Source organism: Rhinichthys klamathensis, unplaced genomic scaffold (genome assembly GCF_029890125.1).
Source record: "Rhinichthys klamathensis goyatoka isolate OS25496 unplaced genomic scaffold, OSU_Roscu_1.1 h1tg000101l_1, whole genome shotgun sequence".
Lineage (NCBI taxonomy): Eukaryota > Metazoa > Chordata > Actinopteri > Cypriniformes > Leuciscidae > Rhinichthys > Rhinichthys klamathensis.
Genome location: NW_026606640.1, coordinates 474,720 through 495,916, shown reverse-complemented (window position 1 = coordinate 495,916; position 21,197 = coordinate 474,720). Strand labels below are relative to the sequence as shown.

The following is a 21,197-nucleotide window of genomic DNA, read 5'->3' as shown; positions in this document are numbered from 1 at the left end:
ACTTTGGCTGGTTGCCAGGGTGACCTGAGGCGGCTGGTGTGGAACAAAACCGACGAAATATCCTCCTTTTGTCTACTCCGGTGGCAAAGACCTATAGAGCTGCGGGGCTGGCTGCCACCTCACTGCATGCTATTGCCATCCTTCGGGGTGCTCAATGACATGCACGACTCGAGGGTAGGGCTGATTCAGGGCTCATCCAAGATCTGCGTGCCCCCACTGACCTTGCTCTATGAGCGACGAAGGTGACCGCACGCTCCCTGGGTCAGGTGATGTCTGGCTTAACCTGATTGATATGGGCGAGGCTGAGCGAACCCGCTTCCTCAACTCCCCCATATCCCAGGCTGGCCTCTCCGGCGGCGCGATCGAGGACTCTGCCCAACAGTTCTCGGCCAGCCAGAAGCAGACTGAGGCTATCAAACATGTTCTGACCTTGCGGCCAGCTGCTGTCACTCAGCCGCCGGCTCAGACACCTCAGTCCGCATGCCGCCGAACTCGCCCTCCTGCAACTTCCACCCCCTCCAGGCCGCGGCGTGGAGGTGGTCGCAGGAAGGCGCCCCAGCCCGTACCAGTCCCGCAGCCTACCGAACGCCAAGCGATGCAGCGCTCCTGTTACAGGCAGCTCAGATGACCTTTCTCAGAGATGGGGCACCCTATGGCACCCTCGTCCCAATCTTTGGAATCCCCACGTGTGGCTCCTGGACGGGACAAGGCAGGTTTGAGTACCCTACCACCAGTTGTGGTGGCTGCCATCACTTCCGCTAGAGCATCGTCCACGAGACATGCCTACGCATTGGAGTGGAACCTCTTCGTCAACTAGTGCTCTTCTCACCGAGAAGACCCCAGAAATTGCCCAATCAGTGTCGTGCTTTCCTTCCTGCAAGATGGGTTGGAGCGAAGGCTGTCTCCCTCCACCCTGAAAGTGTATGTTGCCGCTATCGCCGCACATCACAACGCAGTCGAGGGTAAGTCCGTGGAAAAGCACGACCTGATCATCAGGTTCCTGAGAGGAGCGAGGAGAACTCCTCGCCCTCCTCTCGTTCCCTCTTGGGACCTCTCAGTGGTTTTAAGTGCCCTGCAGAGTGCTCCCCTTGAGCCTCAGCAATCAGTGGAGCTTAAGTTCCTGTCAGTTAAGACAGCGATCCTGGTTGCATTGGCCTCCATTAAGAGGGTAGGGGACCTGCACGCATTTTCCGTTGACGAAGCATGCCTGGAATTCGGCCCGGCCTATTCTCACGTGATCCTGAGACCCCGGCCTGGATATGTACCCAAGGTTCCCACCACTCCCTTTCGAGATCAGGTGGTGAACCTGCAAGCGCTGCCCCTGGAGGAGGCAGACCCAGCCTTGGCACTGCTCTGTCCAGTAAGCGCCCTCCGTGCTTGCGTAGACAGAACGCAGTGTTTCAGGACCTCAGACCAGCTCTTTGTCTGTTATGGCGGGAAGCTGAAGGGAAAGGCTCTCTCCAAGCAGAGGTTGTCTCACTGGTTAGTGGACACCATTGCTTGGCATACCAGCAGCAAGGTCGACAGTGCCCCCTTGTGTGAAGACCCACTCCTCTCGGAGTGTGGCTTTCTCTTGGGCTCTAGCGCATGGCGCCTCGCTAACAGACATCTGCAGAGCTGCAGGCTGGGCGACACCCAACACATTCGCCAGATTCTACTATCTCCGAGTGGAGCCAGTGTCCTCTCATGTACTCGCTTCAACCAGCCGGTACTGGGATCTGCACAGGTGTCTTCGCTTGCTCGCCATTCCACTCCACGGACTGGATAGGTGCAATATTTTCCTCAGGTGAGCTTCGCCTACAAGCCCTGAGTTCCTCCAGCACTGTTGACGTCAAACGCCAGAGTTATGCCACCGGCAGCTTTCGCGTTGGCCGCCATGTGCATGGTGCCGCCATGTGCATGGTTCCCCCTCTGGGCGACACCCACATGTGTATTTCCACTGTAAGCCTCTCTGAGCATGTGTCTTTCCCTTGGCAAGCCACCTTGCCACCCCTGGGGTTGAAAAATTCCACCCTGCGGGCTGGACACCCTAGTGTTTTCCATGTGCAGCCCCCTCCCAGGTCATATATGTATTCTGTAAGTCCCCCCCCCCAATAATTGCATATTTCCACTGAGATATGCTTCCCAGTGTACCTTGGTATTCCTGTGTTAAGTATGAGTCCTTCGTCCGTGCTGTCTCACGACAGGGAGCTCAGACTTACGCAGGGCACTGGAAGACAGCCGAGTGGCGTGATTAGACTGGGAACCCCATTCGTCGTCACGACGTAACTCGTTACGTCTCCCTGCCACTTCCGCTGTACCGCTGGAACAGCAAGGCTACTCAGCAAGTAACATAACTGCATGTTGCCAGCGTACTTCCTTATATACTCACGAGGTGGGGCGGAGTTACACTATGCAAAATCCGCAGACCCATGACATTTCTTTGCCATTGGCTCGTTTTGTAATACTCGAAGTTGATAGGCTTTCTAAGCGAAATCCCATTTCGTCGTCATCACGTAAAGTTTGTTCCCTACTCAGGGAACGAGGGTTACATCCGTAACTGAGACGTTTCATGCCACTCTAATGTTGGCAAGATGGCGCCAGTGTGTTGGGCAAGCCGTCAGCCAGCTTCACGCTGCATCTGTCTTCTGTTTGCTGCTGTTTTATTTCTGTGTTTCTGCTGCCGGGATGTAACTAGCCTTCTCGTTTATAATCGCGAAACTTTGTTTGACATCCGAGCGTCCTGTGAGGGCTTGGGGCTGTCTACGGATGGCTTGGGAGAACAGGCTGGAGGCCTCCCCCCATGGTTATCTAACATCCCAGACTACCTGCGCTGTTTCCCGTGTGATCTTCGCCGAAAAAAGCGCCACAGGAGACGTGGAAAGCGTGCCGGAGTGCTTGCTCGCCTCAACGCTTACCTGGGGTCTTACCTACGATCACAGTCCCATGTTCTGTTGTTAAATCTCCTGCTGCACGCTGTCGTCGTGTAATTAACAGCCAAACTCCAGTACAGTTCTCTGCTGCCTTCAAAGACTCTGTGCTCTATAACTTGGATGGAGAAGATGCTACTGGTGCTGATGAACTTATGACCCTTTTTAATTCAACCTGCACAAACATTTTGGACTCTGTGGCTCCTTTGAGGATAAAACGCACTAAAGCACTTTCAGAGCCCTGGTTAAATGATACCACCCGCTCGCTCAGACGTGCATGACGTTTTTGCTCTTCGATCTTCTGTAACCACCTCTTCTGACCTAGATCCCTCTGTTCCTCCAATGTGCCTTGCAGTTCTACATCAGTTTGAGCCCAAATCAATCTCCTCCCTATTTGAGGTGGTCAATCATTTGCGGCCCACAAATTGTCCTTCAGACAGCATTCCCTCTCGTCTTATTAGAGAAGTTTTTGATACCATTGGACCTTGTATTTTATCATTGATGAATACCTGTTTGGTCTCTGGTTATGTTCCGTCTGCCTTCAAACACGCCGTTGTACAGCCCTTACTAAAAAAGGAAAATCTTGACCCCACTGTTTTCTCTAACTTCAGGCCTATCTCAAAACTGTCCTTCTTATCTAAAGTCCTGGAGAAAGTAGTTTATAACCAGCTGCAAACATTTTTAATTAATAATAATGTTTATGAAAAGTTCCAGTCCGGCTTCAAACCCCGTCACAGCACTGAAACTGCACTTTTAAGAGTTTTTAATGACTTGCTTTTAACTATTGACTCAGGAGTCTCTGCTGTCCTAGTGCTCTTAGACCTCACTGCTGCCTTTGACACGGTTGACCACTCAATCCTATTGTCAAGGTTGGAGAATTGTGTGGGAATCAAAGGTACTGCACTTAGGTGGTTTCAGTCCTACCTAACAGATAGGAGCTTCTCTGTCCATCTTGGCGATTATTCCTCTGAGACAGCACCATTTACCTGTGGTGTCCCTCAAGGTTCTGTCTTGGGCCCCATTCTATTTTCGTTGTATATGCTGCCCCTAGCCTCCATTTTTGAGAAGTATGAGATCTCCTTTCATTGTTTTGCAGACGACATTCAAATTTACCTGCCCCTGAAAAGAAAGAGCTCATTACAGCCCCTGCTTGACTGTATGAAGGATATCAAAACGTGGATGAACCTAAATTTCCTCAACCTAAACGAAGACAAGACAGAGGTCATAGTGTTCGAACATCCTGAGCTGTTTGATGTGGACTCTCTTGGCCCTCTAACTTCAAACAACCGCTCAACTGTGAGGAGTCTTGGTGTTATATTTGATAGTGCATTTAAACTTGATAAACAGATATCCACCACTGTTAGATCCTGCTTCTTCCAGTTGAGAACTATAGCCAAGGTAAAGGCCTATCTCCCGCATAAAGATTTAGAGAGGGTGATTAATGCCTTTATAACTTCTCGCCTTGACTACTGCAACTCCTTATATGTGGGCTTAGATAAGACATCTATTCAGCGCCTGCAGTTGGTACAAAATGCTGCTGCCCGCCTCCTAACAGGAAAAAAGAAGAGAGACCACATCACACCTGTGTTGCGCTCCCTCCACTGGCTTCCCGTTCATTACAGGATTGATTTTAAAATCTTACTCTTAACTTTTAAATGCCTAAATGGATTGGCTCCATTGTATTTAACAGAGCTTCTTAATGTTCACACTCCAACTAGAGTGTTGAGATCCACCAATCTCCTCCTCCTGGATGTGCCCAGAAGCAGACTTAAAACCAGAGGCGATAGAGCCTTCAGTGTAGCTGCCCCAAACTTGTGGAACAACCTGCCACTCCAGATTAGAACTGCCCCAACTCTCGCACGCTTTAAATCACTGTTAAAAACACATTTCTTTTCTCTGGCATTTCCTCTCAGCTAAGTTTGTTATCTTTCCTGGCAAATTTTAAACTTAATTTCACTATATATCATATACTGTATATTATAATGTTTTTGGTTGTAGTTTTACTGTGTGCCTTGTTGTATTTTTATCCTGTGAAGCACCTTGGTCAACCTTGGTTGTTTTAAGTGTGCTATACAAATAAAGTTGATATTGATATTTAAAATATGCTATACAGTACTAAATCTTTATATTCTATAGTATTTACAAATCCATCCTTTTGTCTGTCTGATCCACACAAAGCCATTGCAGATGTGCACTTCTTGTAATCGCTAATCTAAGCTAAGCTACAATGGCAGTGAATAGAGCGCTGCAGTGATGACATCAGAACCCAGAAGACTAATTCACCACAGGTTCCCTCGAGATTTTCCTATGTTTTTTTATAATGGTGTTTTTCAATTTATGAGTGAAATAAAGTCTGTGGTAAACACAACTTGACGATACTTGAACGTTTTGCTCTACAATGTAAATTACACACCCATATCAAAAATGTGTACTTTGAAGCTGTTATGTTTATTTATTAATTTTTCAACATATGTTTCTAATAAGTAGATAAGAACGTTTGGAGTGCGAGTGTGTGTAGTTCACGTTGTAGAGAAAAATGTTCAAATATCCTCAAGTTATGGGTTGTGTAAACACATAGGAAAATATCGAGGGAACCAGTGGCAAATTAGTGGCATGCCAGTGGCATTCTTGCTGCATTCTATTGTAATATATTTACACAATAAAAAAACAAGACTCAAAATTGAAAAATAGTATTTATTTTCTCATTGTCCTTTCCCAAAAACGGGATCAAAGATTTTACAGAAACCAACGTTCATATCTATAATGCGAAAGACCTTGTGGCGTTGACAGTCAGTTGACAGAGTGCAGCATGGTAGTGGACAGTCAGAATTGTGCATAAAAATCAGCCACCAAGATAAAAAAGTGGCGATCTCGGGCTACGATACTGGTTGTCAGCAAGATGTTGGTCAGGTGCCATTTATGCCTTGACCAAGGCGGCAAACTCTGTAAAATTAAGCAGAAACAATTAATCAGAAGACAATGTAGAGTCGGTGGTATTATATTTTAGCAATTATGTTTTTATATATTCAACAAGGAGTAAATTCCTCACCATCAACTCCAATCATGCCATCACCATCAGCGTCTCCAGCTTTCAGGAAGGCCTTTGTCTCTGCATCAGTGAGCGCCCTGGCGCCAGCAGAGAAGTTCTGCAGGAACAGTCTGAAGAGCACAAACAAACAATCAACCTCAAGTTTGTTACAGGGTTTGACCCAGTAGACACCAGGTCAGTTTATTATGAAAATGTGATTTAAGGCTGGACTTACTTAAGCTCATCCTCCTCAATGAAGCCGCTCTTGTCCTGGTCAATGATGAAGAAGGCCTTCTTGATGTCATCAGGAGTCTTTGCGGTCAGGCCGACCTTGGCGAAGAAGCTCTTGTAGTTGAAGGAGTCAGCAGCTGGAAGGTAATTTAATCAGGTTTCTTAGCATGATGGTGGAGATAAATGGCCTACATGTAGGACTTAGAATAACATTTGATTTAAGGGTCTTAAAAAACATGGCAAGCCCTAACAAATGATATTTACAACTTTAAATAAAAATTCTGTCATAATTTACACACCCTCATGTTGTTTCAAATCCACACGACTTTCTTCCGTGGAGCACAGAAAGAGATGTTAGGTAGAATGACCGTCTCAGTCTTTGTCCATACATGAAAATTAATAGTGACTGAGACTTTCAGTCCCTAACATTCTGCCATTTGTTCCACGCAAAAAAAGAAAGTCAAGTGGGTTTGGGAGGACATGAAATTGATTTTCTCGCTTTAGGTTGTGGGTCAATAGGACGAAACATGCAGGTTACCTTGACAGGCCTGCAGGGCTGCAGTGACGTCAGCATCAGACAGAATACCAGCGAATGCCATGATTAGCCTAAAAAAATGGCAGAGGGTTTAATTTTACTTGGATATATTAATTAGAATTTGTATATGTATAATTTCAGCCTTATAATAAGCCTACTCCAGACACCCAGGTCATCAGAAACTATTTGCTCCCATATATGCTTGGCAAATGATCAACGGCAGTCATTGCATGTCTTTAACACTATAGTGTGTTTAGGGATGCACCGATATGAAAATTTTGGCCGATACCAATAACCGATAATTCTTTACAATTTGAAAGCTGATAACTGGTATATTGGCCGATAAATCTAAATTCTAATTTTTATATACTTTGAGAGCCTGATTCCAAAAACAAAAAGCTTACCATTAAAAGCCATGTCCCAAACACTTCAACATAAATCATACACATTCAGTTTGAACCAGTGTAAGATTCCTTAACTTTTCAAATTAATTTTACACTCCTATGGCCAACTTTCTTTATTAAAAAATGGTAACAAACTTCATTTAGTTAGCATTAGTTAACGTGAACCAAAAATTAATGAACAATACTTCTACAGCATTTATTAATCTTAGTTAATGTTAATCTCAACATTTTCTAAGACATTTTTAAGATCCATAGTCATATCTTTAACATTAGTTAATGCACTGTGAACTAACATGAACACAAATATTTCATTAACTAACGTTAACAAAGGTTATTGCTCTCTGTTAGTTCATGTTAGTTAATGCATTAACAAATGAGACCTTATTGTAAAGTGTTACCAAAAAATCTATTGCCTAACAAAAAAGTAAAATAAAAATAAAATAAAATAATTTACTTAAATAATGCAAACAAGTCATTGGATAACATTGGGCTGCATATATATAAAAAAAAAATGCATGTGCCATGGATAAATTAATTGAAATAGCCTTAGAATGATGATAAATTATAAATCTCACCCATCAAACCGATTAATAAAAAGAAATAGCCTATCTAAACACGTCCAAACTCCAAGACACAAATTATTCCCACTCCAGGTGGCCGAGATTTAATAAGTCAAACCATCCTCTCCGGATCAGCCCGAAGTCGTATGGCCGTTATTGCTCGTCGCAAGATATTGTGAGCTGAGAAGACACCACTCACTCACCTCTAGTTGTCTTTAGGGTTTGGATTCGCAATGAAACTGGGTCCTGCAGTGAGCACCAACTCCATGGCTTCCACCTTATATACTACTACTCAACCGAAATAGGAGAAAAGGCATAAATGTAATGGACACCGCATGGGAGGCAGTTGGTTGAAAAATGTGTCCAGTAGTCAGGGTGTTCTATTTATATGCTCTTAAATGAAGATGCTTGAAATGTAGGCTACGTAGGCTATAAGTCCTTAATATCGCGCCGGCTAATAATATACGATGCCAACATAACATACAAGGACGAAAGCCCTCTGTAGTAGGCTAGATAATCTAAAAATCAACGGCGAGAGTTAAGGTCATTTTGCCTGAGAGAAACCAAGTTCGCTGTAGGCTACAGTCGTGTAACTAAATCTCACAAGCTTTTGGAGTCAAGAGGAAGCGCATGAATCACAAATGCACCATAATACTGGCGGATGAGGCGGCCATCATAGTATTTTCAGTCGATACTATGTGCTTTGGAAGTGTAAGGTAAATGCAAACTCACAGATCATCGTAGAGCTTGTAACATAGGCCTATGTATGTTTATGATAAGAACATAAGCTAGCCAGTGATTTCAGCTTTCGGTTCGCGCTTCTTTCTTTTGCGTCTACCGTGTGGATGCTTCTCTGAGCAACTCTTGACAGCGTCACGTTTGATTTTAAAGTTATAAAATAGACAGCTATTGATTGAATCAGGCCTATGATAAAAATGTGACTAGAATTTGCACGTTGTTTGGAGAGAGAGTTTTTATTGATGGTTAGGCTGGCTATTTGATTTTCTTTAGACTACCAGTTTACTGAAAATTAAAGTTATACTATATGCAAAAACATTTGTTTGACAATAAAGATGATTATGTCATTTTTTTGCTGTTGTGTGTGCTAATTACATGTTTCAGTTCTTGTAGAAAACGGCCATAAACCATACTTAGGCTATACCAAGGCGGATCTTAAATCCTAAAATCAATCAGCTATAGGTTCATCACTTAAATTTCAATTTATTTCTAATGAAATAGCCACAAGTGCTGAATCACTACTCATACAGTCACTTTATTTTACAAATTAAAATTACATGATCAAAACAATCCTACTAAAAATACATTGAGTGTGTTAAAAATTATTTTACGTTGCTCTGCTTGCTGCACATTGCAGTAAGCTAGATTGACATTAGAATATTAATATATGCTGGATGAGTTGCTAAATGGCATGCAATTCATTTTAAAATATAGGCATATTGCATGGAAGAGCAAATGCTGTATTGTTTTTACTACAAATAAATCTCTGTGATTAGCCACTTGAAATAGTGTTACACTTGTAAAAATTGCTGATTACTCTGAATTTAAACTTTGTTTGAAACATGTGGGATACCGAAGTACACAAGTCAAATATATATATATAACATTGTTCTAGTGTATTTTAATCCAAAAATCTTACATATTGTGCCATTAAAAGAGTTATTAAAGTGCTGTAACATGTACTAAAGCACAAAAATACCATAATATGTTTGCATATATTTAGGAGACATTCTTCACATACTTGTTTCTCTGAAAAACACTTCTACAGTTATTCTACTTTGAAATATGTGACCCTGGACCACAAAACAAGTCACAAGGGTCATTTTTTTGATATTGAGATGGATACATAATCCGAATGCTGAATAAATAAGCCTTCCAATAATGTATGGTTTGTTAGGATAGGACCATATTTGGCTGAGGTACGAGGGTGCAAAAAAAATCTAAACATTGAGAAAATCGCCTTTAAAGTAGTCAATTTATGTGCGCGATTTTGCTGCATTCACTCACAAAAATAACTGTTTTATATATTCATGGTAGGAAATTTACAAAATATCTTCATGGAACATGATCTTTACTTAATTTCCTAATGATTTTTGGCATAAAAGAAAAATCAATCATTTTGACCCATACAATGGAGTTGGCCATTGCCACAAATATACCCTTACGACTTATGACTGGTTTTGTGGTCCAGGGTCACATATGTTCCGTGTCGGAATGTCCGTTTTTGTTTTGGTCTGTGTGATCCCGCCCGCTGCCAATTTACCCAATAGTATTTCGACTCCCCGTGTTGCCAGCTGGCGGAAAACACAGCGTATTGCAGCCAGCAAACAAACTAGGTCAGAGATTGCAGATTCTACCCGACCTAAGTCTCGGCATCCATCTAAAAAGCTCTATGTGTCTATGTCCAGATTAAAACGCGGATGAATCAACTCATCAACCTACAGTGTAAGTGCTCGTCGCCTTCCGTTGTCCATTAAGCTTGTTCATGTTGCGTTTTCTCAAACTGGCAACTTGTCTGTCGAGTCTGATGAGCAGGGGGTGGGAGAAACAACCCTCTCCAATATTTAGAATTTGGACTGCAGTAGGCTACCCATTTCAACCACTAGCTGTCAATATTACATATAGGTACTGCACCTTTAAAGACTAAAAAGATTTTTAGGAAATAGTAGCACTACTATATCTAGTTTGAATTCATAATTATTACTTAGCCTACTCTTTATATAAGATCTGATTCAGAAAAGAAGTGTGCATATTGATGTAGGTTAGATTAGAGGATAAACTATAACTTTCTTTCTTTGGCAAAGAGAGGCAAATATTTTAATTAGTATAGTATAACAATTATACAGAACTGTGGTGTTAAAAGTACACTCAAAAAGAGAAAGTGAGATTCTCCTCCTTTGCTTCAGTCATGTTGTGTCGTGTGTGATATGCCTTTGGGATCTGAGTATAAAGTGACACTCTCACTCAGTGGCTGAGAGCTGTAAGTGATGCCTGCGCAAGGCTCATTAGCTCACTTCCTGAATGTGTTAGACAGGAGTCACTCTAAGCCATTCCCTGTTCACAATCAAAAGCTGCTTATTCCTCTGTCATTTCAACTAAATGCCTTTAGGCCTACTCATTCACACTGCTTACTAAAATGTTAATGCCTGTGCTTCTTCTACATGTGAAGACTTCAGATGCAAAAGCCTCTAAGTGCCATCTGAAATTTTCTTCTAGAATGATCATTTTTATCAAGCTTGTATGTTTATGTTTAGTTATTTCACTTGAATGGCAATGAAAATGACCTATTAATTGTCATTAAAGTGAAATTACTGAACTTAAATATACAAGCCTGATAAAAATTACAAGAACATTTCAGGTGGCACTTAGAGGCTTTTGCATCTGAAGTCTTCAATCAGTGGTGCTAATGCACCACTGATAGACACTCTTATGTTTTAGAAAAAGTTTTAACAGTTTTAGGATTTATTCCCACCTGTGAAATGCAGGGTAAGATATTGAGCCAAGAATGTTGTTTTAAATCAAATGTATTTTTATTTCCTTAAAGTGCAAAAGAGGTTGTAAGTTTGCACACAGTAGGTTTTTACAGAACAATACAATGCAATGAAACAACATTAATAATAAATAGCTTTTCAAGACATTGAGCGTGCGTTCCTTGCAAGGAGGAGTTTGCAGGGCATTCATAAATAAATATAAAAAAGATGATAGGTAAGCAGAGCTCTGGTTCCAAAGACAAGGGTCGATGAATGCTTAGGCCTTTACAAGCAAAGCAAACTCTGTGGAAAGAAAATGATAAAGAAAGCAGTTACAGTCTGAAACTGATCATTTTAACATCTCATTCATATCAGTAAGAACAGCTAAAAGTTTAGAGGTACAATCTTCCAACTTGACCAATATCATCCAAAATGTTTATGAGATTATTACAGAACTAAATAGTTGAAGTTTTACTGCAGGTCTACTATTGGTTTATCTAGCAACAACTAGCAACAAAGTCAAGAGCTAAAAATGTAAGATGGAAAAAGCTTGATTGGATCACCAGAATTCATAGGTTTAATCATCTATTGTCATATAATGCTTTGACACCTCAGTACTGTAAAGTCATAAAAACAATTATGAATTTGAGATTAAGTAACCTCGGCTTACCATCAACTCCAATCATGCCATCACCATCAGCGTCTCCAGCTTTCAGGAAGGCCTTTGTCTCTGCATCACTGAGCGCCCTGGCGCCAGCAGAGAAGTTCTGCAGGAACAGTCTGAAGAGCACAAACAAACAATCAACCTCAAGTTTGTTCCAGGGTTTGACCCAGTAGACACCAGGTCAGTTTATTATGAAAACGTGATTTAAGACTGGACTTACTTAAGCTCATCCTCCTCAATGAAGCCACTCTTGTCCTGGTCAATGATGAAGAAGGCCTTCTTGATGTCGTCGGGGGTCTTTGCAGTCAGGCCGACCTTGGCGAAGAAGCTCTTGTAGTTGAAGGATTCAGCAGCTGGGATTACACATGAAAATACATTAAAAATCTGCGAATTTATCAATAGTCTATTGTTTTTCTGTGGAGAGTTATAGCAGATGTGTCTTACCAGCGCACTCCTTAAGGGCTGCAGCCACATCATCGTCCTTGAGAATACCAGCAAATGCCATTTTGATTTTTCTGGAAATAAGACCCACATAAGATACATTAAGATGCAAGGTTTTCGACACTCAATTTTGTAAAATCTGAAAAACCAATTATGAAAAATGAACATTTAGCCCCTTTATTCCTAAAAAACAACAACTGCCAAAGCCACCAAAACAAATTAACCTTCAATTCTGCCATTACAGTTAAACTTCTTCCTACAGTCAAAATATGATCTCTGTTAGATCATGCGAGAATGCCAGCCTAATGAAAAAATCCAAAATCTCAGAAAGTATAGCAGGTCCTTGGTTTGGTTAAGTGAAGAGATTGGTGTATTATCAAGTTTTCAGTCCTGCTGCAAGTCCGTTTACATCCTCATTTTTGTTCCTCCATTTCTCGTTAATCATATTCCATGGTGATTAGAGCAATTCACCGAGCCCTGGTGTATGATCCTCATGGCCTATCATCCGGTAAACTCACCTTTGCGCTGAGCTGACAACTGTTCCACAGATGTTCGACGACTACCCAAAGCACCTATGGGGCTGGCTTTTATATGTTTGTCTCTGGGGTCGTAACAGACACCATTTGCCTCTGTTGGGTACAGTTTCGAAAAAAATTTGTCCACTAGTCATTATAGCTCTATTTTTATCCTTTCAAATGGCGATGCTCTGATTCCTTATGGGAGGCATAGAAGGGACATCCTAACGCACATCAGTGTTTGCTTGAACATTGCGCAATGCCATTTGGTGCAGTAATTCTCAAATTAAAAAAATTCGAAAGAGGCACATAAGTTCATGCTGGATAAAATGAAATTACTATTTTCTTTCCATGTATAAATTTATGAACATTCTTTATTATTTTAGATGTGTTTTTCTCATTTGGTTTATTTTATTCTTTGATTTTTTATTTATTTATTTCCATTATTATCCACATATTTTTCACTCTGCAGGGAAATGTGTCAGGATATATATATATATATGTATATATATATTTTTTTTTTTCTTGTAAAGGGTGGTGGTTGTGGAGGGGTGTGACCCATTTACAGTTTCTTTATATTTATATTCTACATGCAAGATGATGCTTTGCAGATTCTGGGACAGCTGGGGGCTTGGACAAGGAGCAAACGTTTCAGAGTGTCCGATTACCAGAAAGTATGATATCTCACACATTACCTTAAGGAATATGTGTATTCAACACTGATAACCATGCACAAAAAAAATGATGCAAAACAAAACAAACTTGCTACTCGAGTGATTACAAATATTGTACTTTACATGTCATTGTGATTTTTTATTGTGTTCGCTTGTTCACTCAACAGCTGCAACAAAACTATTTTAGTTTGCATGATAAAAAATATTCTAATTAAAGATTAAAATGTAAAGTTACTAAATGTTTGTCACCAGCATGCAAAATCACTTCGGATGAATTCTCTTTATAGGCTATATATTCAAGATAACTTATTTACAACATATCCACAATAAATATGCAAGAATTTAGTTTGAACATGTTTATTTTGTATTACATTTTCTTTTAGAAATTCCAAGCTAATAACATTACAGTAAAACATACAAGACAAAGCGCAATCCTGCACAATTCAATTTGAAAAGTGCTATACTGACAAGATCCCAGTGGAAAAACACAGCTTTTTTTCTTTGCCATGTTTGACCGTCATCACATGTCTCAGGAAGCATTAACCAGGGCTGAACATTCTACAGGAAATGAGATGTAGATTAATCACTGACATTTAGCCTGCACATTACATGTAGTATTTATAAAGTATCGGAGGATAGATCCCAATCTTCCCAGACAATCTTCCCATCCCCATCCATGTCTACAGCCTTGAGGAAGGCCTTGGTTTCAGTTGCTGCAAGTGCAGAAGCCCCTTTTGAGAAGTTCTAGAAACAACCTGGAAAATGAGTCACAATATAGGTGTCAGGTTTAGTGTAGGATGCCGAAGACGAGGGAACTGAAGTACAGTTGATTTATTTACAAAGTCAACTTACAGGAACAGACAGAAACAAAGGAAACTCTCCAGGACTTCAAAACACAAATAACCATAGATTGACGATAACCAACAAACACTGAGGGAAAACAGGGCTTAAATAAACAGGGACTAATGGGATAATTAACAGAACACAGGTGAAGGGAATTACTAATTAAACAGACCAGGAAACACTAACAGGACTAAACCAAAAACACAAAGACAGGGGGGGAAACAAGATTACAAAACTGAACTAAACACACTGAAAACGTGACAATAGGAATACATGAATTGAAATGTCTTTGTTTAATTGGGGAATAAAAAAGGCCACATATATTACACGGGTCTTGATGATTCTGGTTAATCATAATATTTTCTCATTTTCAATTACATCCATGGCAACGCCGTATATAAGTGTGCTCATCCAGGTAACTAAAAACAGTGCTACTTCCATGCATTTCAGTTATTGGTGGTATTGAAAATGAAGTCTGAGGACTATTAAAGGGCTAGTTCACCCAAAAATTAAAAATTCTGTCATGATTTACTCAAAGATGAAGATATTTTGAAGAATATTGGTAACCAAACACCAAATAGCTGATGGACCCCATTGACTTCCATAGTATGATAAAAAATACTATACTATAGTAAAAAATACTATGGGCATCAAATGTTTGGTGTTTGGCTATACCGACATTCTTCAACATATCTTCTTTTGTGCTCAGCAGAATAAAGAAAATCATACAGGTTTAGAACAACTTGAGGGTGAGTAAATGATGACAGAATTTTCATTTTTTGGGTGAAATATCCCTTTAACTATTGACTGTAATATTGTTCATCTTGTTGTCAGGCCTATTTGTTATGCATTATCTTTTCTTTAACAAATGCTTTAAGATAATATACAGGTAAGATTTTAAAACGGTTTCAAATTAAATCAATATTTAATGACCATGTAATAATTTATTTGCCTTCTAATAAGCTGAACTGTAGTAACTCTAATAACTGCTTATTTTCCATAACATGTCACAGGATTGTGCACTAATATCATCTAAAATTTAACAGATTTTCAGTCGGTCTATAGCTGCCACATAAACATATGAAAAAAAGTTAATTGCTCAACTATAGCTCATCCTGTTCACTCTTGTCCTAGTCCAACATTTTAAAGACCTTCTCGACCTCAAGTGGAGACTTCTTTGACAAACCTAACTGTTGCAAAAAATTTATTTGGGCTGAAAGAATCCTTTGCTGGAGTCAAAAAGCCTGAATATCAGTGCGGAAAAAAAAAATTGGACTAAAACCCCACCCTCGTCCGTAATGCAGAATCCCTGACAGCATTCAAAAGACAACTGAAAACTCATCTCTTCCGTGAGTACTTAACATAAAAAAAAAAAAAAAAAAAAAAAAAAAAAAAAATTATTCTCTTTTAAATCTTTCCGTCCCTTTTAAATCTTCCCTTGTCCGGCTTTTGCTACTCTGAGCAATGCCTGAACTTTGTATTTTGAGCACTTCTTGCGTCGTTCTTCCGTCTTCACGATGACTCGCTTGCTTTAGTCCTCAGATGTAAGTCGCTTTGGATAAAAGCGTCTGCTAAATGACTAAATGTAAATGTAAAACAGCAATAAGGAAATTTTACAGCAATGTTGAATTCAAACAAATTCACAGAGGTGAAAGTATTGAGTATTTCACCTCAATACTCAGTATTAAGTATTGTTCACAGGAGCATCATCCATACACTACCTTTACATGCATTGATGGCAGTTGAAATATCAGAGGTAGCCAAGACGTCTGTGATAGCCATTTCCCGACAGATCTGAGGAAATTCTGAGGCCTGTACTTGTAACTGTCAGGGATCAGCCAGGCTCCATCACCACTCAATCACAAAGATCGCTGTAGTCTGAATTTCACAATGTCAAAAACCACCAGTGTTTGCATGTCATCTACAGCTGTGTCCTTTACACAACCTGACCAGTCCAGGACACAGAAGGACAAGCCATTACAATAGTGACTCGAGTAAAGCACCTCCCAATCTACTGAATTAAACAAACAAACACCCAAAAACTCATGATTTGTATTAGATCTGATGTGTCACTTAATATCATTGGTTCGTTTACTTGAAGTGAATACCTTTGTAAACATCCTGTTATTGCTTCACTGTCATTTTTGGACATGTGCCTACACAATATGATTTAGGCTAATGGCAGCGGGCGCATGGAGAATTTTGCGCAGAGAAATGTGTTTAATTTCCACACATGTCAAAGGTCTAAGGCTCGATCCCAGTGTTAAAACACAATAAGATGAAGTCCAGCTGTTTTGGTGTGTTTACGCGACTCTACAGTTAGCTTTGTCTTTGTGCACGTGCTGATCTACAGTGCGCTGATGTGACGTCAGCTTCACTTCCTCCACAGGCTCTTTTCCTGAGGATGGACGTCTGCCTGCTTGTGTGTGCTGCCAACCAGGGGCCAAAGCAATGACAAAAACATCCTTCCAGCCCACTACCTACCCTTGTGGCCTTGTCCCGTTCCATACTACCTCTTGTTTGCAGGAAGGCCATGTTTCCTGAATGACAGGGATTTGAGGGGGATCGGGGCTGGACTTTTCATTTTCTCAATAACACCTTTTTTCTTTGTCCTTGCTTATGCATTACATCAGGTGCATCATGTGCGTTCGGAGCCATATCACATTAAATGCTTTTTAAAGGGACAGAGAAAAGATTTGACCTGGTGAGTGAAGGTGATTTAGAATATAACATTATTTGTCATAATAATGATTCAAATCTGTATTTAACAAAACAAAGAAATATAAATTTGTTTTGCTTCTCTTTGAGTCTTTATTGTTTTAAGAACAGTGTTAATAACTATGTAAAATCTATATTTTATGACAAGTAAAAATTGTATAGTGTGAATGGTTTGCTAAACCAAACTTAATGGTGGTTGTTCTTTGTTGATGAGTGTTGATTGTGTCTTTCCATGACTGAATGTATGGCAGCTAACTTAGTAACTGAACATGTTGAGCTCAGAAAAATTGTGTCTTAGGGGTACAACACCTTACCCAAAAAGGGATGACTTTGTACCTTATCTACCCCTAATGTGCATATTATACCCTTATAGTACTACAATGAAACTTTTTGGGGAAAATAAGGTGTCACAATTTCAGCTTGATGTTAAGCTCTTGTGCCCCTAAAAGTAATTTTTTTTAGTATAGGTATTTCTTGGAAAAGTGTCACACTATGTGATTTAAAACAGCTAATTAAAAAGTACATGTACTGCATTAGATTAAACTGGGAAGGGTCATAGCACTTGCATATTGTTGTCCTATTGTTACGGTAGTTTAACTACTTCTATTGTTCTCATTTGTAAGTCGCTTTGGATTAAAAGTGTCTGCTAAATGAATAAATGTAAATGTAAGTCACACAGAAGGATTATTTAAAAAAGTAAAATAACATTGATAGATGCACGCATAAAAATTCTGTCATCATGTTCTCAAAATAAAAACAATAAAGAAGAAATAAGGTCATGCGGTCATACAGGTTTGGAAAGACATGAGGGTGAGAAAATGATGGCAGTTTTTTTGTGTGAAATAACTATTTACAATTTTCACATTTGTTTAGTTAACACGAACTAACAATGAACAATACTTCTACAGCATTTATTAATAGTTCATGTTAATCTCAACATTTACTAATGTGTTTTTTAAGATCAAAAGTAATATATATTTACATTAGTTAATGTACCGTGAACTAACATGAACATTTTAATAACTAAGATTAACAAACGTTATAAATGCTGTAGGAATATATTGCATTTTGCATATATTGCATATATTGCACTTCTACAGCATTTATTAATAGTTCATGTTAATCTCAACATTTACTAATGTGTTTTTTAAGATCAAAAGTAATATATATTTACATTAGTTAATGTACCGTGAACTAACATGAACATTTTAATAACTAAGATTAACAAACGTTATAAATGCTGTAGGAATATATTGCACATTGTTAGAACAATACTTCTACAGCATTTATTAATAGTTCATGTTAATCTCAACATTTACTAATGTGTTTTTTAAGATCAAAAGTAATATATATTTACATTAGTTAATGTACCGTGAACTAACATGAACATTTTAATAACTAAGATTAACAAACGTTATAAATGCTGTAGGAATATATTGCACATTGTTAGTACATGTTTACAAATGTTACCAATATCCCTTTTAAATCTTGATGTTGAAATAGGCACTTTATTCATCAATTGCCCATGTATTCATTCCTGTGGTTATTTTCATAAATACTTGTTACATTTGTCAGTCAGGGGGTAGTTAAAAGAAATGATTAATAAGTTGATAAATGAGCAATGTGTTGCAATTACTGTATTTAAATCATTAAATGTCTGGAACACGCCCTGTTTTATTTTGAGATGCTTTTTTCCAAGCCAAGGTTCTCAGTAACAGACTGAGATTTCTCTCTAAGCCTCTCTTGATAGATTTACAACTTGTTTGGCGTATCATCAATTGTTCTCGATCTGCTAACAGCGTTGTCATCGTGAACATTAAACAATTACAATGAGGGATTCTCATGATGGGAATACCTTTGAAAAGCTGTCCCTAATTAAAGCTGATCATGTCTTTCATAAACGAGGCCAGAGATTGTGCTGTTCCCTGTCTCTCGGGTTTAGTTGCATCTATTTCCAGCTGACCAGCTGTGATGGAAGCATGCCGATGGGACTCTCAGATTTAGCCAAGACGGCCGCCTCAGTTTCAGTTCCCGCTCCTCCTCTTCCCCGACATCAATCACTCAACACCAAGTGTGTGTAGTTGGAATGTTTGTGTGTGCATGTATGGACACCCTGAAGTGACCTCAGCCCAGATCACATCATTAGCCGTAAATCTGAAGGCACACACAAAACAAACATGTTTAGAGCACATTTGGGCATTCTTCCTCACAGCCTGATTTACACGCTGATGAAATCAGGCCTTACGCAACACCTGTCCCACGATCCCCCCCTGCACGTGAGAGAGAGTTGTAGCCATAGACCACTCCACTTCCATGTCTGTGAAATACACGAAGGTGCTAATTGAGCAGCCTATCTTGCCAGGCTGCGAATTCCCCTTGTGCCGTTGATATGCCCCTTGGGGACCTGTAAAAAGTGGCAAGAGGCCAGAGAGAGTCCTGGACCTCCACAATGAGATCACCAATAGTTGGATCAGTAATGTCACTCATGTGCCATACCACAGAGTTGGACTCTTGGATCTCATGTCATCTCCAACAAAGCCTGTGAGCAGTTGATTTTGTGGCGCTGAAAATGAGAAAAGCCCCCCAGGAGCTCCAGGTCTTTCCCAATGCCATGCTGACATGCAGAAAGAGGCCTTTCCATCTGGTTTTTGTGGGCTGTGACTTACTTAAAGGTATAGTTCACTCAAAAATGAGAATTCTGTCATCATTTACTCACCCTCATGTCAGTACAAACCTGTACGACTTCTTAAACCTAAACTTAATTAACTAAATTAACTAATTAACTAAATTAATAACTTTTTTACAACAAAAATGAACCATCACTAGATTTACTTAAGCTGGAATATGACGCTTTGTTCTAGACACAAACTTTGTTGCATTTTTTTCCTGTTATGTCTGTAAAGCTGCTTTGAAACAATCTGTATTGTAAAAAGCGCTATATAAATAAAGTTGACTTGACTTGACTTTAAAATTCTTCCATACAATTAAAGTCAATAGTGTCCGGAACAAGTGTGGTCTCCATTGACTTTTATTGTATGGACAAAAACAATTCTTCAAAATATTCCAGAATATTCCATAAAGTTTAATGGTATGGATTAGAATTCAGACTGATAATGGTTATGAATGCCTTAAGTAATATTCTGAAAACCGGGATTTAGTGCTAAGAGTGCGCTGACTGTGAAAAGAGACGGCCATATGATGATACCTCTCTGTTTCACAGTTAACAGTGCAAAAACAAGCTTCTCAATAACAGCTGATAAGGATTTATAAGCTTTTTGAAATCGCTTAGTGGAGGTGCTTAGCACACAAATTAGCTAACTGACTGTCAACCTAACAACATAAATATCAACAAAGTTGGTCTCATTTTAAGCTCACCAAACAGACTGCATACACGTGGCATCATGGGAATGGATGTTTGTGTGTAAAAATCACACCAGCCTTTCTTGAATGCTCTCCATTGACAGTTTTGTTTTTTAATAATTTCAAAGAATGCTACAGTGCTTAGCGTAGCGCTAACTGTGAAGTGCGCTAAAGCTCAATGTGCATGTGCATAGCCAGACATTTGATCATTCGTGCGGTCAGTCTGTCCCAAGTAGTAGGCCTGTCTTTCATTCAATGAGTTTTGGACCGAAATGCAGTCAGCCATGCAACAGGAGCAGGGAATGCCAGTTGCACAACAACTCGGTAACTGTCCCTCTGCTTGTACAGTACCTTTGGGGTTTCCCTAAGCCGCCACAGGCCTGGCTCTTGTTTTTATGAGTATGACAGTATCTCTTGGATGGACTTCACACTTAGCAGAATCGCAGTACACAGCAGTGACACTGGATACAAACCTGGCATCGCATTTTTATAGCATTTTATATCGTAACTGTTTTTTCCTTTCTCTATTTTGAGATCACGTAGCATGTTCTCAGCCTGGTACAGATCTCATGTGGCAGTTTCAGTGCTCCAGTAAGTGAGACGTCTGCCAGACTCAAAACAGGTGGCTTTTTACTTAACATCAACTCTATCTTGTAAACAGAGTGAAGAGGGGCAAATACAAGGCAAGGGGTCCCAGTAAGTAAAACATGCTAGGGTTACAGTTTATAGTGCAAAGGTTGCAGATGTGTGATTCAACACTTTAGACCCAATATCAGACTTGCCATTAAAGTTTGTCAAATAAAAGTGATTATTATGTAGGATTCATT

General features: G+C 39.8%; 1 protein-coding gene and 1 pseudogene across 3 annotated transcripts in view; both read right to left on the bottom strand.

Moving 5' to 3' along the window:
• Positions 1-5,589: 5,589 nt before the first annotated feature.
• LOC130086833 (parvalbumin-2) overlaps positions 5,590-21,197 on the bottom strand; it is a 115,617-nt gene continuing 100,009 nt past the window's right edge. Inside the window, exons 1-5 of one of the 3 annotated variants that reach the window (XM_056253040.1) lie at positions 12,779-12,881; positions 12,264-12,334; positions 6,173-6,305; positions 5,959-6,068; positions 5,590-5,852 (exon numbers count right to left, since the gene is read on the bottom strand). In XM_056253040.1, the coding sequence (XP_056109015.1) occupies positions 5,827-5,852; positions 5,959-6,068; positions 6,173-6,305; positions 12,264-12,324 (330 nt within the window). In that variant the 5' untranslated portion in view covers positions 12,325-12,334; positions 12,779-12,881 and the 3' untranslated portion in view covers positions 5,590-5,826. Of the gene's footprint in view, positions 5,853-5,958; positions 6,069-6,172; positions 6,306-6,706; positions 6,777-11,191; positions 11,459-11,825; positions 11,936-12,039; positions 12,173-12,263; positions 12,335-12,778; positions 12,885-21,197 lie in introns of those variants that run through there. The other 2 variants (XM_056253041.1, XM_056253039.1) reach the window with 2 other exon arrangements.
• Positions 14,068-16,074, bottom strand: LOC130086872 (parvalbumin, thymic-like; annotated as a pseudogene).